Here is a 13,216-nt window from a genome sequence, read left to right on the forward strand (position 1 = left end):
TGGAGAGGTCATAGAGCTAATGCATAGATTATTCATGCTCACACCTTTACACCTTTAGTTAATTTAAAATCCCCAGTGGGGATCAAGACATGCAGGAACATAGGATTCAAACCCACAACCTTCACAGCACCCTGCTGTCCCTACTCACTATGATAAGTTAGCCCTGTTTATTTAAGCAATTCTACAAAATCTAGGCAGAAGGTCCGTATTATTCATAACCTATAGATTAGAAAAATAATAAATAAATGATTCGTTTCCGTACAGAAACCCTTTGAAAGTTCAGTGTTTGGGAACGTCTTTCACCGATTGTGGGCGCTAGTGAGACATTTTGCGCGCTTACGTAGACAAACAAAACAGAAGACGAGGAAAACCAAACCTCTACTGTGATTGGACGAGGAGTCACGTGGCTATCTTCCTACCCGGAAAGATGACAAATGTTTCTTTGCAAGATTTCAGGTGAGTCGACCAAATTTATCAGGTCGGGAATAGTTTTAAGACAATAAATTCTTTTTGTATTTTATGATTGGACAAAGCTCGTGTAAGGGTTGGTGTTTCCGGTAGTTCAGTGTGGAGGCTATTTGTAATGTGGAAGAGCCTTTGAGCCATTGTTGGTCGTTAACGTCGAAGCGGCTGGCTCACTGTTTACACAGTTCGGCTGGAAAACGCTTTTTGCGATGTTCTCAGTTTTATATTTTGAAGTTTTATTTATCTCCTTAATACGTGAACAGAATTTGCTAAGTTGAGCGCTTTTCTCTTTTGTTTTCACGTAATAAAGCAAATAGCCCAGGTTGATGGTATCTCTGCGCTGACTCGTGTTTTTGTTGTTATCTGCCCCCCTCCCCCTCTATTGTGATCGAGTCCCCAAGGAAAGCCTTTATTGTAAAACATGACCGGACTGTGTTTCAGATCCCCATCACACTCTCTTTGAATGTTTATCCTGAACAAAACTGAAGTTACAGAACAACATCAGTCCCTGCCATCAAGGCACATATATCTGCTTTCCAGTATGATTGGCATAGCTGTGTTTCTCGTACTTTCCTGCACGGTGCTCACTCATCAATCGCATTCCTCAGCTTTTCATTTTCACTGTCTGTTGTAGAGCCAAGCTTTAATGAAAGCATGTCTCATGCCTGATTTCTGTTGTTGTGAACAGGACATACTGGGCGGAAATGGCATCCTACTTTGATGAACACAACTGCGAGCCCACCGACCCCGAGGAGCAGTACCGCCAGAATGCTCTCCTTGAGATGGCCAGGTGAGGGCGAGCAAACAAAGAGGCTTTATTCTCATGTGTGCAGCGCTCTGACTGACTGTTGGTGTCTGCGTTGGTGTTTACAGGTATTTGATACAGGGCTTGGACTGGATCGACGCACGCTATGCTGGCATGTCAAGCTGGGACCAGAGGCTTCCTCCTCCAGCTGCCAAAACTGCTGTTCAGACCCTCACTGTGATCGTTATAACTGCTGAACAAGCAGGTAGACAGAAGCACGAGAATTAACTGCGCTGACATTTAGATTGATGATCAGCCCATTAAGAAAGGGCAGAAAATCTACGTAAGCGTGCATAGTACCTGAGATTTTGATGTGGCTTTTTGTTTTTCATTCTCACAGGCAGAGGTCTCAAGTGTCCTGTGTGTCTGCTGGAGTTCGAGGAGCAGCAAACGGCTCGAGAAATGCCTTGCAAACACCTTTTCCACTCAGGATGTATACTCCCATGGTTGGACAAGGTAACGCTCCCGTGTTTGTGCTTCTCTTTGAAATAGAAAACACACAATCGTGACCTCTTACAAATCCTTTTTTTTTTTCTTTGTCGTCTTTAAACTTTAGACCAACTCCTGTCCGCTCTGCCGACTTGAATTACCCACCGATAATGCAGACTATGAGCAGTTTAAAAAAGACAAGGTGGGTGTGTTTGAGTGTGTCCTGTCCTCACGTTTAACGGTACATTTATCGTGGCATTAGCTGAATATTGTTATTTATTTATTTTTCTGATCTGCAGGAGAGAAGGAAACAGAGCGAGCATCGGCTGGAGGGCCTGCATGGAGCCATGTACACATGACGCTGCAGTGCTGTTGGGCAAGGTTGTGGCACATTGACATTTTAGTTTAATGAAAGCTTGAGAAGTGCATAAAGCTGCATTCGCACACCATTTCACACAGAGTGTAGTTTCACGCTCAGGGATGGGGAAACAGTGTGAAATATTTGGCAAAATATCAGCAATAAAATTGTAATAATGAAAAAATGGACCACAGTAAAATAAAAACAACACATCGGTTTATCTGGAATGACTTTATGTTGGGCAGTCGGGATGACTGTCGAGGATTAGTGTGAACAGGCTCCTGGTCTCTCGACTCTGTTGACGTGGTGTGAATGCAGTGTAAGCAACAAGGTCATTAAACATTTAAAATGCTCTTTTTCTCACTAACTAGGACCATTATACTTCCACATCCTGTTGCCAGCAGAGCGCTCTCAGACACAGCAGCTGCTTTTTCTTTTCCTCTAAAAAAAAAAAAAACCCAACAAAAAACCAACTTTGTAGGCTATAAATGGACAAAATCTGTTCGTCTGTATTTGTTCAACAACTATGAAGTAATTATGATTTGTAATTTATGATTTTAACCTCTGTCTGCTGCTGTTCTTACTTCTTCATAAAATAAAATAAAAATAAATTAAAAAATGATTTTATTTTGGTTGTTTTTTTTTTTAATCAAAAGCTTAATTTTAAAAGAATCGCCAACAAGCTTAGCGGAAGTCAAATTCTGGGTTGCCCGTTGTTCACTGAAAGATGCGGGCATTTATCCAACTCCATGTTCCCAGTAGAGAACGGGCTTTTTTTTGTACATTTGCAGTCTCAAATTTTTCTGTCTGTTCCTCATGCTGAGTAATTTGATCTGTAACTGGGAAGATTTGTGGAGTTCCCCTTCAGCTGGTCCCATGATGTTGTTTTTAATTTTAGAGAAAACACTAGCTGTCCTGTAGCCCATCTGGAGTGAATATTAAGAACACAATCTGCACAGAATTGGTTTTGATGCTCCTGAATCATATGACAATCTTCAAACTCCGTCCACGTCACAGTGGTCGTTTATATAACGTTGTAGTTTACACATTCACTGAGTGTTTTTGAGAGCCCAGGAGCCCCGGTCTGAATTCCTTCGGGGTTGCGTCAGGAGGGGCATCCCACACAGAAGAAAATAATCTAAATCGAAGACACAGCAGCTGAAAGTAACGTTGAGGAAACAAAGGGAATTCTGTGCGTTTAAAATAGTCCATGAAAGCCACATGCTAATAATTTATCATTTTTATTTCATATTTGAATATAAATCTCTGTCAAATGAAAATACCTAAATGATAGACAAAAATCATACATATTTACAGAATTTATAAAAAACACAATTTGTGTTGACTTGATTTCAGGGATTTGTCAGACTCGTGATTACCATTCCTTTACATACTCTTCAAATTCAAAAGAAAAATAGGATCAGTAAAGTTTTTCTGTGTTGTTAAAGTTCAAGACGTACAGTTCAGGCGGCTTTTTGTAATACAGTGTTCTTACACAAACAACCTAATGATCTGACTGCATATTGAAGTGTACATTTGGATAGAAAGAAAAAAATAATAATGAAATCCACTTTAATTTAATATTTGGCGTGTGGAAGATGGCATTATGGTATAGATGCTGTAACAGAATAATCCCAGCCCCAATGTGAGGACTCAAACAAGCTGCCATTGGGAGTCAAACTGCGTGACTCAGTTACAGTATAGCAAAACAGGTTACAGGTGAACACATGAGAAGAAGGGGGAAAAAAAAGAAAAGAAAAAAAAAAAAAGTACAATAAAAGATGTAATGGTAAAACAGAAAAGACACAAAAAAATTTTTAACTCAACCTGGAGTAGATTTTAGTCTTTTTGGCAAGTTTTGCAGGACAAACAGGATTGACAAAACAGACACATGATTGCGCATCCTGTGTAACAGTGCATCCACTGTGCTGTTACACAGGATGCTGACACTTCTTAGGACAGATACTTGCAGACAGAGCCGCAGACTGCCGACTCGCCATAACATTAAATACCTCAAACGCTGCGAGATGGAAAAGGTTTCACAACTGTATTCTGTACTAGAAGCTTTCACCTTCTGGTAACATCCAACTGACAAACGATAGAGGTAGGTGACCTTTTAAAAAAAGAAGAAAAAAAAAAAAAGTATTGCTGGCATCCAGTGTTTCAGACAGTTTAAAATGACTCAACACTATACAGAGGGCAGAATACTGTGCATCTGTGAAACACACCTCATTCACTCCAACAAAGAAATGTAACAGGCAGCATTAGCCAGCTGCTGTTTGACCAGTGGTGATGTGTGGCAGTCTGGTGTTGAGCTACTACAAAGATAACAACTTAAGAGAAATTGGCAACAACACAATTAAAAACCAAACAAAAACGCATTACATAAAGCACTTTGACATCAGTCTACAGCCTGTATCATATGTACCTCTCCTGTGAATAAATCACACTACCTTGGGCTTCACATCCCTTCATACTGAAACAAAACGTTGGTCGATGAACTCAAATAAGGCTTCCAAGGGTCCAGCTTGGAATCACATCAATGTGCAAACAAGAACTGCGTTATTCTCAAATGCCAAAGTAGATTCTTGTTTTAACTCACATGCGAACTTGTTTTATCATAACATGGGCTTTAAATGTCAGTCAGAACCAAAGAGAAGGTTTGCATTAAACTCATTATCACATGACTGATGGCAGTTATTGCGTGGACATCGGTGAAATAAAGGGTAACATGAAATGTTAGCATTCCAAAGAAACTGACTACAAATTAATGGAACGACATAAAGGAGATGACAATTATCATTGATTCATTTCCATGCTGCTCGCACACGAGGGACGCAGGCCCAAGATACACATTTACACGTTTTTAAAAAAATTATTTAAAAAGTACCTTGACCATCTGAATTCAAATTATCTGTGCAACCAAACCAAAGGCAGGTGCAATAATTAATTTATGCTTGATTGATTAAAAAAAGCCTGTGTGCTCTCAAACTGTAAAACATAACGGAACTATTCATTTCTCAGACATTCAGTGGTTCCTACCTACTACACAAACTCGGAAATCAAACATGAAATGCTCTTCTGTTAAAAGAAAAAGATAGAAAGAAAAGTGTGCCGTGCAGAGAGAAGCAAAACGCCGAAGCAGGTCAGCCACACAAAAGTTTTGGGTAGGAGTCTGGGGAGAAGGAGAAAACCATCAAGGGACCAGCTATGCAGAGTAAAAAAAACAAAAAACAAACTACTCTCCCGGTCAGGCAACACCCTACCTAATGCAGAAGTGCCCAGATCAAAAGCCACCGAGGAACATTCATGGCTCCAAACTTTCAACAACACTACAGGAAACAACTGTAGCAGGTCATGCCAACAGTGGAGATTTAAAAACAAAAAACAGGTTGAGGATATCCAAACGCCTCCTCTTCCTCCATGTGCTGCTTCTGTCAGCTTGGCTTCCTGTGGGAGCCCGTGAAGCACCTCTGCGGTGATGTTTCAGACCTTTCGGCTGGGCTGCACAGCTACAACATGGCTGTGCTCTCTGGGGTACAGTTGAGATGTGTCGATGTGCTGCTTCCCCCAGGGGACTTGAGGCCTTTGGTTGCCCCTCCTAATGTTGAGCCCTGGCCCCTGGAACCCATGATCACGCCTGAGCCGTGGTGGCTCTGCTGCAAGCCTGCCATCATGGTCTCACTGGTGACGGTGCCAAACTCATAGGTGAAGGTGCCGTAGAAAACCAGGATGTCCACCGTGAAGACCCACTCGCAGATGGCTGCGGCGTGCTGCAGGGTGAAGCTCTCGTGAATGAAGAAGATGCCGCCTTGGAGGACAAGTTAAGGATGACAAACGGCTCTTGTAGAGAGAACACAGGGCATTTATCCTCACTGAAGCAGACAGAACATTCAAATCTATACATAAAGCAGCAGCTTCACCTCAGGCTGTCACACATGAATTCCGGAGGTTTCTTCCTGTTAAAAGGGAGTTTTTCCTTCTCACTGTCACCAAAGTGCTTGCTCATAGGGGGTCATATGATTGTTGGGTTTTTCTCTGTATGTATCATTCTAGGGTCTACCTTACAATATAAAGCGCCTTGAGGCGACTGTTGTTGTGATTTGGCATTGTATAAATAAAACTGAATTGAATTGAATGATCTGATTTAACTGCAATTGGGTCCTGAGCTCTACCAAACAGATGGACTTACAGTATTTAGTGACTGGTGTCTTAATTTTTTCTTCACCCACAATAGGCTTATTTATAATGAGGACAGAGCTGTACAGTTCTAATTTCTGTTGCCAATCAGCCAATGAATAGGCAGGCAGAAATAAAATGATATTAATTGAGCACTGAAGGGGAAACACCGATTGCTAACTTGCAGAGAAGAGCAGGCACCATAGAAACTAAAGTCTACAACTCTATTCAGTTTGACATGAAACGTCAAAGGCTATTTTGCTTATTTAGTTCATAGATTGTTCCTGTCCCAGGTGAGGTGGCGAGAAAAGCAGGTTACACCCTGCTTAGGTCACCAGACCATCACGAGGCCCAACTATACTATACTGGAGCAAAAGCATGCAAGGAGCACACAGAAAGGCCCTGTCTAGGTTTGAACCCAGGATGGTCTTACTGTAAGGCCAACCACAGAGCCACCATGCCTTTAAATGACAAAATCATCACTGTGGCTTTAAAGGATCTCAGTCCAGTAAGGAAAGGATACTGAAGACGAGGGAGATCATGGCTCCCAGTGCCAGAGCCACTCGGAAATGAGCCATCCAGTAGTCGAGGGCCGTCACAGCCAGACGGTAGGTCAGCACACACTGCAGGCACACAAACAGCAGCCCTGCTGGAAAGGCCACACCCGCTCCCACATAGTGAAGAGATTTGGCGTGATCAACCTGCCAGATGGAAACAATGTCAGAAGAGCCGTTTGAACTGTGACATCCACGAGAAGGTCTTCACTTATTGTGTGCAGCATCACTATAAAATACAAATAAAAATAGAGTGCAATGATTTGCAAGTCTCATAAGCTCATTTTATTCACAAAACAACACTGAAACATCAAATGTTTAAACTGAGAAAATGTATCATTTTATAAATTAAGGTCATTTTAAATTTGATGGCAGCAACATGTGAGACATAGCCGCCTTCTCTGGCTAAAGATAATATAAAATTGACCCTGGTAACAAAAAATGCTCTGTGGTCAGACAAACTGACGACAATCCAGCTTATCATCAGCGCTCAGTTCAAAAGTCTGCACCTAGATTGTATTGAGGCACATCAGTGCCTGTGAAATTAACAGCTTGCACAAACAGAAAGATCCCATCAATACCAAATGATATATACACTGGTTTTAGAGAAACTTATCCTCCCATTCAGGCGATGGCTTTTGTTTTGTTTATTTTAAAAGAGAAGGCCATGCAAATTTGAGCGAGACTGTGTTAAACCACCGACTGCAGCCATTATTACATCAGAACAGAAGAATGTAGGTGCTGAACTGGCCGGCTTGCAGTCCAGACCCTTCAACTAAAAACATCCGATGGATCATGAAACAGAAAAAAAAAAAAAAAAAATCTATTTCAGACAAGAATGAGACAATACTGCTGTTCAAGTTCAGCAGCTGGTCTCCTCAGTTCTCAGATGTTTACAGACTATCGCAAAAAAAAAAAAAAAAAAAAAAAGGCACTTTTGTGCGCCACATTCAAATGAGCAAATATGGGTTTTTTCTTAAAAGTGGTACATTTTTACAATTTAAACATTAGAAGGGTTTCTATTGTGGATAAAAGACAGGTTTATGATATCTGCCAATCATTACATTCCCTTTTTTTCCTTTAAATTTTCGCAGTACCCCAAACTTTTTGGAATTGGTTATGTATTAATTCAGCGTTTTTTCTGTCGACACTTACCTGAAAGTTGCCCACCATGACAAGACCAATGGCATTGGTGCAGCCAGACACCAGAGCGCTGGTGTTGACCCAGCATCTGTGGCTGTGTTCGATCACTTGGGCGTAGCGCAAAAAGCACACCATCACAACTGTTGGAAACAAATTTAACAAGTATTAATAATCTATAATAATCTTTTTGATTTGAATGTGGAAGGAATCAGTCTTAGTATGAAAAGTATGCTTTTGTTTTCCTAATTTTTAAAATAAACTTGAACGCCTGAAATTTGGACACTTGCTGTTCTGCATCATAAGAAAGGCAGCTAGGAAGTGGCTTCACGCATTCTTCCAAAGGTTAGACTATGTGATTCATGTAACTGCCGCCTTAGACAGGATGCTGGTTTTCAAATACTGACATCTCTGCTTGCATAAGGGTCAATTTTCTCAGTAGGCTTAAAAACCCAGGTTGCAAGTCAGTAAAACAGAGCCCAACATCGAAAGCTACCAACAGGAAGGAATTCGAGGGTCTAAAACGGCTTCTGGTCTACCGAAGAATTACAGAAATGCATTATTTACTAAAAATCCAAGGGAACACACACACACACACACACACACAAAAAAAAAACAAAACCCAAAAACATGACAGCTGGAATATATAGGAAAGACATATGAGAGGTAAAGGTGACGTGAATAATGAAGTAGAGCTGCAGGAGAGAAGCAATCAAGCAGCTGGGGGAAACTGGGACAGAAGTGAGTGACGAAAAAACAAGAGAGGGGGAGGAGAAGGAATGGAGGAAAGCCACAGAAGGTGAATGCAGGGGAAGGGACAGAGGGGGAAGGAAAGCTGTATTCATTATTGATTAGGGAGCACAGGCTATTTCCAGCCCCTGCATAACTCTTAGAGGCTTGTGGCTAACATCAGTGCCTGTGGGAAACTGTGGAGAATTAATAAAATAGACAGAGTGGACTGTGGAGACTGTGTTGAGATGAAAGGTGTCTACTGCCTAATTTTGTTTGCATAACAAACAGAAGCCAACAGGCTTTTCACTTAAGTGTTGGTAATGAATATAGAGACAGATTAGAGATTTAACCAATCCACCTTTTATTCCTTATGAAATTACCCCACACCCTTCTTCTATGTGTCATTTAAGATGCTCTTAAATGTTTTAAGACCCTAAAGACGAAAAATAAATAAAATAAATAAACAAACAAACAAATAATAATACACCAAGGTATACTTTGGTCATCATTCACAGACGGTATCATTCTTGCTAGTCAAATATGATGTTCTCACAGATGATCATCTCAGTTTAACATTAAGACTTGAAACAGAAAGTAGCTTAAAATGATTATGTAATCAGTACAACAAGAAAAAAAGGAAGTGTTAAAATGTCAACTGGTAGTTCTACAGGAAGTTATTAACCAAAACTTAGTTTCTCTGAGTACAGTCGCTTCCTGGTGTCTTCACCAGGAAATTGGTGATACATTAGCTAACACTAGTACATAAACACTAAAACCCTGTCGTTTTATTTTTAACTAAGATTTAAAGGTGTTGCTAAAACTTAACATAACAACAGAACATAAAACATAATGAGGAACAGATTTTCCCATAGTTTACAGACTACATGTCGCACTAAGCCAACTCACTGCAAGCTACATCGACATCTATACACACTGTAAAGACATGCATGCATGCATGTACTGCGTTTAGTTGGCTTACCCATGAAGGCTCCAACATTGCCTATCAGGCTGAACAGACAGCTTTCAGGAGGGTAGGAGCCACATTTACTGTGAAGACATGAAAACAAGATGCAGTCAGTATTTACAAAGACACACAGCACACACACACCAGAAATGACATAAATGATTCTAATTTCTGAAACACCAAAGATGGCAGCTCTCCTGCCTCTACCCTTAAAGAGCAAACCAACAATCTAATGAACTGAAAAACATGAGTCAATCATGTTGTTGTAGTGTCACATACGGAGATTCAAAACTAAACCGTTCTGAAACCACTCGATATACTAAAAACATGGAAAAGTGTACTTATTTTTTTTGTTAACTGCATCCATTTGTTCAATGATCTGGTGTGAGAAGCAGGAAACACTGTCTTAAGCAGTTATTTATAAGACTAACCATGGCTCCTTCCCATTCATTTAGATAGGATCTTTAAGATAAATGCCCAATTAACTTCCCAGAGGTGATGATAAGATGGCTGCTGAATAGTGAGACTTACTTTAAAAGGACTACGCATGTATTTTACCTGACACTGTTTAACAGTATGCTTCTGCCAAGGGAAGCTTCTCTAATAAATTCAAGTATGACACCAAATGTCGGCTTACGCAGCCTGAAACTTAGATGAGAAATCATCTAAGCGTACGGACTGCAAAAACTTGTTTGGAGGGATTAGTTTTTACAAGAGCGCTATTGTACTCGCCTGTGGTAAGTGGCGTATTTGCAAATTAAGCAAATGCAATTTATGCAAAGCGATGACATAACAAGATGATAATTCATGCCTCGAGGCCTTTGCTAACACAAAATAGCTTTTGTACTCTGAAACAAAGACATTAAGTGTAGCAAAGGGACCTGATGAGGGGGATGTCCTGGATGGTGCAGCATGACTTCGGGAAGCCTGGCCGGGGCAGCTCCTCTATGCATGTTACATTGTAAAACCTGTAGGAGTGACACAAAAAGCTCTGTTTATTCCCTGCTCATAGCTATGGAGTTAGGTTACAAAAATAAGCCAGAGCTATTAGATATTTTAGCCCATTTCATCACCTTCATAAAAGAAAAATCACATACCAGTTCTCCACAGGACACACATGGTGATTCATCACAGCCATGGCATACCTGTAGAGTAAAAAAACCCACCATAATTTAAAGAAATACAAATCCCTAATGACAAAAGCCCATTTGCCCCGTCCTTTCCCACAACCCCTTCAAGTAATCTACCCATCATGTAACACATTTAAATGTGACAGCATACAAGACCCAGGCACTGTGACTCACACTATCCATATTCCTGTGATGGAGAAGGCAGACAAGCTGACAGGTAGTACAATCCAGGCAGTCATTGGGCTGGCAGTGAGCAACCTTTGTCCCAAGCATGGGGTGAGAGGGTGACTTTGGGCTGGAGCGGCAACGGATCAGGTTGGGGGTGGGTGGGGGTGTGGGGGCACTAACACACAGGGAGACACACGGGGGAAAGGGGGGCATGAGAGGGCAAAAGGGGGAATGGCACAGCTCTTCTGCTCCACACGTTCCTGCAAACAGCAGCAACCCTAAAGAAGGTGAGGAGTAGAAGGACAATTTTATTAAACAGATGAAGCATTCAGAGAGTTTTTTTTTTTTTTTTTTTTTTTTTTAAAACAGGCACATCTTCGGTGTTATATCATCTGGAAACATCTTGCCTTGGCATTCATATCACAGAAAAAAAAGAGTTCAGTTGCCTCACACGCTCTGTTAATGGTTGCATTTTAAGACATAAATGCAAGCGGCCAACTGTTAAGCACATACACACTGTACTTGTGTGGCATGAGGGACAAAATAAGCAGTGACTGTGTGTACTCTTATAGTAAATTGAAGATCCCCAGCATGCTGACAAAAAAAAAAAAAGACAAAAAAACAAAAAACAAAAAAACCACAAAACAAAGGAGGATGGCCAACCTATCAAACTCTCTTAGGGACTCTTAGATTCTTGATGAACCTCAGCACAAAGTCATGTTTACATGCAAGACTGTTCCATTTACTGTAAACAAAACACATTCAGCAATAAAACCTCACTGCAGTCGCTAAATATCTTCCGTAAGACTGCCCTATGTCACCATTACTAATGTCCATTTGTATTGGCATCTGTTCCCCACATGATGCAAAAACTGACTGCACCTCTAGAAAAGAAATGAGCAGCAACATGAAGCTGTTAAACTGTCTGGGCAAGGTGTACCCTTTTGAGAATGTAGACTTGGCCAAGGTCAGCTGTGTGGTGGAGGAAAGCATGCCCCAACACAGAGGTGTATCACTTTACACAGGGTACAGTTACAAGTGTGCCCTTGGTTCAGAGGGAATATACAGTGGCATTAGATTGAGCAGAAGCTCTTGTACCCAAAGAAGGGTTGAACCCACAAATGAAGCAGTGTTAAAATTATTGTTCTTTTTCTACTCTGTAATGTAACAATAATAATAATAATAATAATAATAATAATAATGATGATGATGATGATAAAACTTCCCACAGTGACTACACCCTACTAAAATGTGATTTGCAATTACAAACCTCTACAACTAAAAATAAAATTAAAAAAAAATCCCAAATCACTCATTTAGGTCTTGTATCTTTTAGCATTTGCCAAACGTAACTTGCCTGTTTGTTTAACGTGGCAACCAGTTAGCTTCACAACATACTTACTTACTCATACAAGTAATTTTAATTATGAAAAACTACTCAAAGTTAGCATTTGTAAATGTAAGATGGTAAAATATGCTGTGATGAAGAGGATGACGAGGATGACTGGCCTTTTATTATTCTTACCTCGCCTCTACGGAGAAGGACTTTAACATACTGAACAGAACCATCTGTGTAAAGGGGGGCATAAATGCCCCCCCTCTTACCGCCCGCAGCCACTCACAGCAAATATTCGCCACTGTACTTATAAAAGGCAAAATACAAACGTGACAGTATGTTTTTTACGAAATGCCAACAACACTAACTTTTCCACCGTCTACTCCGGCCAACCAAAGGCAGTAAGATCCCGGAGCTCCGCAGCCTTCTTTGCAAACCGCGGAAACCCAACCGTTAGCCTCGCTAGCTTCAGCCTAGCTAGCTAGTTAGCTCGCACTTTACCAGTTCGTTTGACTTGACACCTGCACGCATCTCGGTTTCCGCTAACCCCAGCGATAAGCTCCGAAACAAGAAAAAATTCAAGACCGAGAACATCTGTGGTAACTGGACAGCTATAGTGCAAAAATTAGTTTACACCTACCTTCCACCTGCTATGCCCACAACAGACCTCAACAACCTTGGTTTCCCTTTAAAAACAGCGTTTTCTTAGCAAACGAGGTAATTGCTTAAACAAGTTCCGGTTAGGCGTTTCAAAATAAAATATAGTAGCCGTTGCTGTTAGAGTTTCTTTAAGAATAAATAAATAATCAAATAATTTTAGTTTATCTTTATAACAATAACTATTTCATTGGTAATAAAATACAGAAGATGCTCTGCACCGCTAATAAAATAAAAAATATATATATAAAAATCACCACCTCCGTTTAATGCCCATCTCCTCAGTTTGCCATCCAATC

The 13,216-nt window shown here is 40.6% G+C and overlaps 2 protein-coding genes across 5 annotated transcripts; one reads left to right on the top strand and one right to left on the bottom strand.

Moving 5' to 3' along the window:
* The first annotated feature begins 370 nt into the window (after positions 1–370).
* On the top strand, positions 371–2,679 carry rnf181 (ring finger protein 181). 2 transcript variants are annotated; one of them, XM_031743647.2, is made up of 7 exons: positions 371–456; positions 1,154–1,255; positions 1,339–1,475; positions 1,611–1,726; positions 1,827–1,901; positions 1,999–2,080; positions 2,429–2,679. In XM_031743647.2, the coding sequence occupies exons 1-6, from the start codon at positions 428–430 to the stop codon at positions 2,056–2,058; spliced, it is 519 nt and encodes a 172-aa protein (XP_031599507.1). In that variant the 5' UTR covers positions 371–427; the 3' UTR covers positions 2,059–2,080; positions 2,429–2,679. The 2 variants fall into 2 exon arrangements, with proteins under 2 accessions (XP_031599507.1, XP_031599506.1); XM_031743646.2 differs by having other exon boundaries at positions 372–456; positions 1,999–2,679.
* Positions 2,680–3,282: 603 nt separating this feature from the next.
* Positions 3,283–12,994, bottom strand: LOC116323343 (transmembrane protein 150A). Of its 3 annotated transcripts, none has more exons than XM_031743663.2 (8): positions 12,901–12,994; positions 10,931–11,202; positions 10,724–10,771; positions 10,508–10,594; positions 9,642–9,709; positions 7,946–8,073; positions 6,760–6,937; positions 3,283–5,868 (listed from the first exon to the last, which is right to left on the bottom strand). In XM_031743663.2, the coding sequence occupies exons 2-8, from the start codon at positions 10,993–10,995 to the stop codon at positions 5,570–5,572; spliced, it is 873 nt and encodes a 290-aa protein (XP_031599523.1). In that variant the 5' UTR covers positions 10,996–11,202; positions 12,901–12,994; the 3' UTR covers positions 3,283–5,569. The 3 variants fall into 3 exon arrangements, with proteins under 3 accessions (XP_031599523.1, XP_039477029.1, XP_039477030.1); XM_039621095.1 differs by lacking the exon at positions 12,901–12,994 and adding an exon at positions 12,629–12,853; XM_039621096.1 differs by lacking the exon at positions 12,901–12,994 and adding an exon at positions 12,450–12,518.
* Positions 12,995–13,216: the final 222 nt, after the last annotated feature.

Source organism: Oreochromis aureus, linkage group 12 (assembly GCF_013358895.1).
Source record: "Oreochromis aureus strain Israel breed Guangdong linkage group 12, ZZ_aureus, whole genome shotgun sequence".
Classification (NCBI taxonomy): domain Eukaryota; kingdom Metazoa; phylum Chordata; class Actinopteri; order Cichliformes; family Cichlidae; genus Oreochromis; species Oreochromis aureus.

Excerpts from the sequence above, each read along its gene's own strand:
- LOC116323343 (XM_031743663.2), bottom strand. The coding sequence starts at position 10,995 with ATGACTGCCTGGATTGTACTACCTGTCAGCTTGTCTGCCTTCTCCATC. Across the intron at positions 10,772-10,930 it reads ATCACAGGAATATGGATAGT|GTATGCCATGGCTGTGATGA; the intron begins GTGAGTCACAGT and ends TTTACTCTACAG. Across the intron at positions 6,938-7,945 it reads TCATGGTGGGCAACTTTCAG|GTTGATCACGCCAAATCTCT; the intron begins GTAAGTGTCGAC and ends TCCATCTGGCAG.
- rnf181 (XM_031743647.2), top strand. The coding sequence starts at position 428 with ATGACAAATGTTTCTTTGCAAGATTTCAG. Across the intron at positions 457-1,153 it reads GTTTCTTTGCAAGATTTCAG|GACATACTGGGCGGAAATGG; the intron begins GTGAGTCGACCA and ends TGTTGTGAACAG. Across the intron at positions 1,256-1,338 it reads GCTCTCCTTGAGATGGCCAG|GTATTTGATACAGGGCTTGG; the intron begins GTGAGGGCGAGC and ends TGGTGTTTACAG.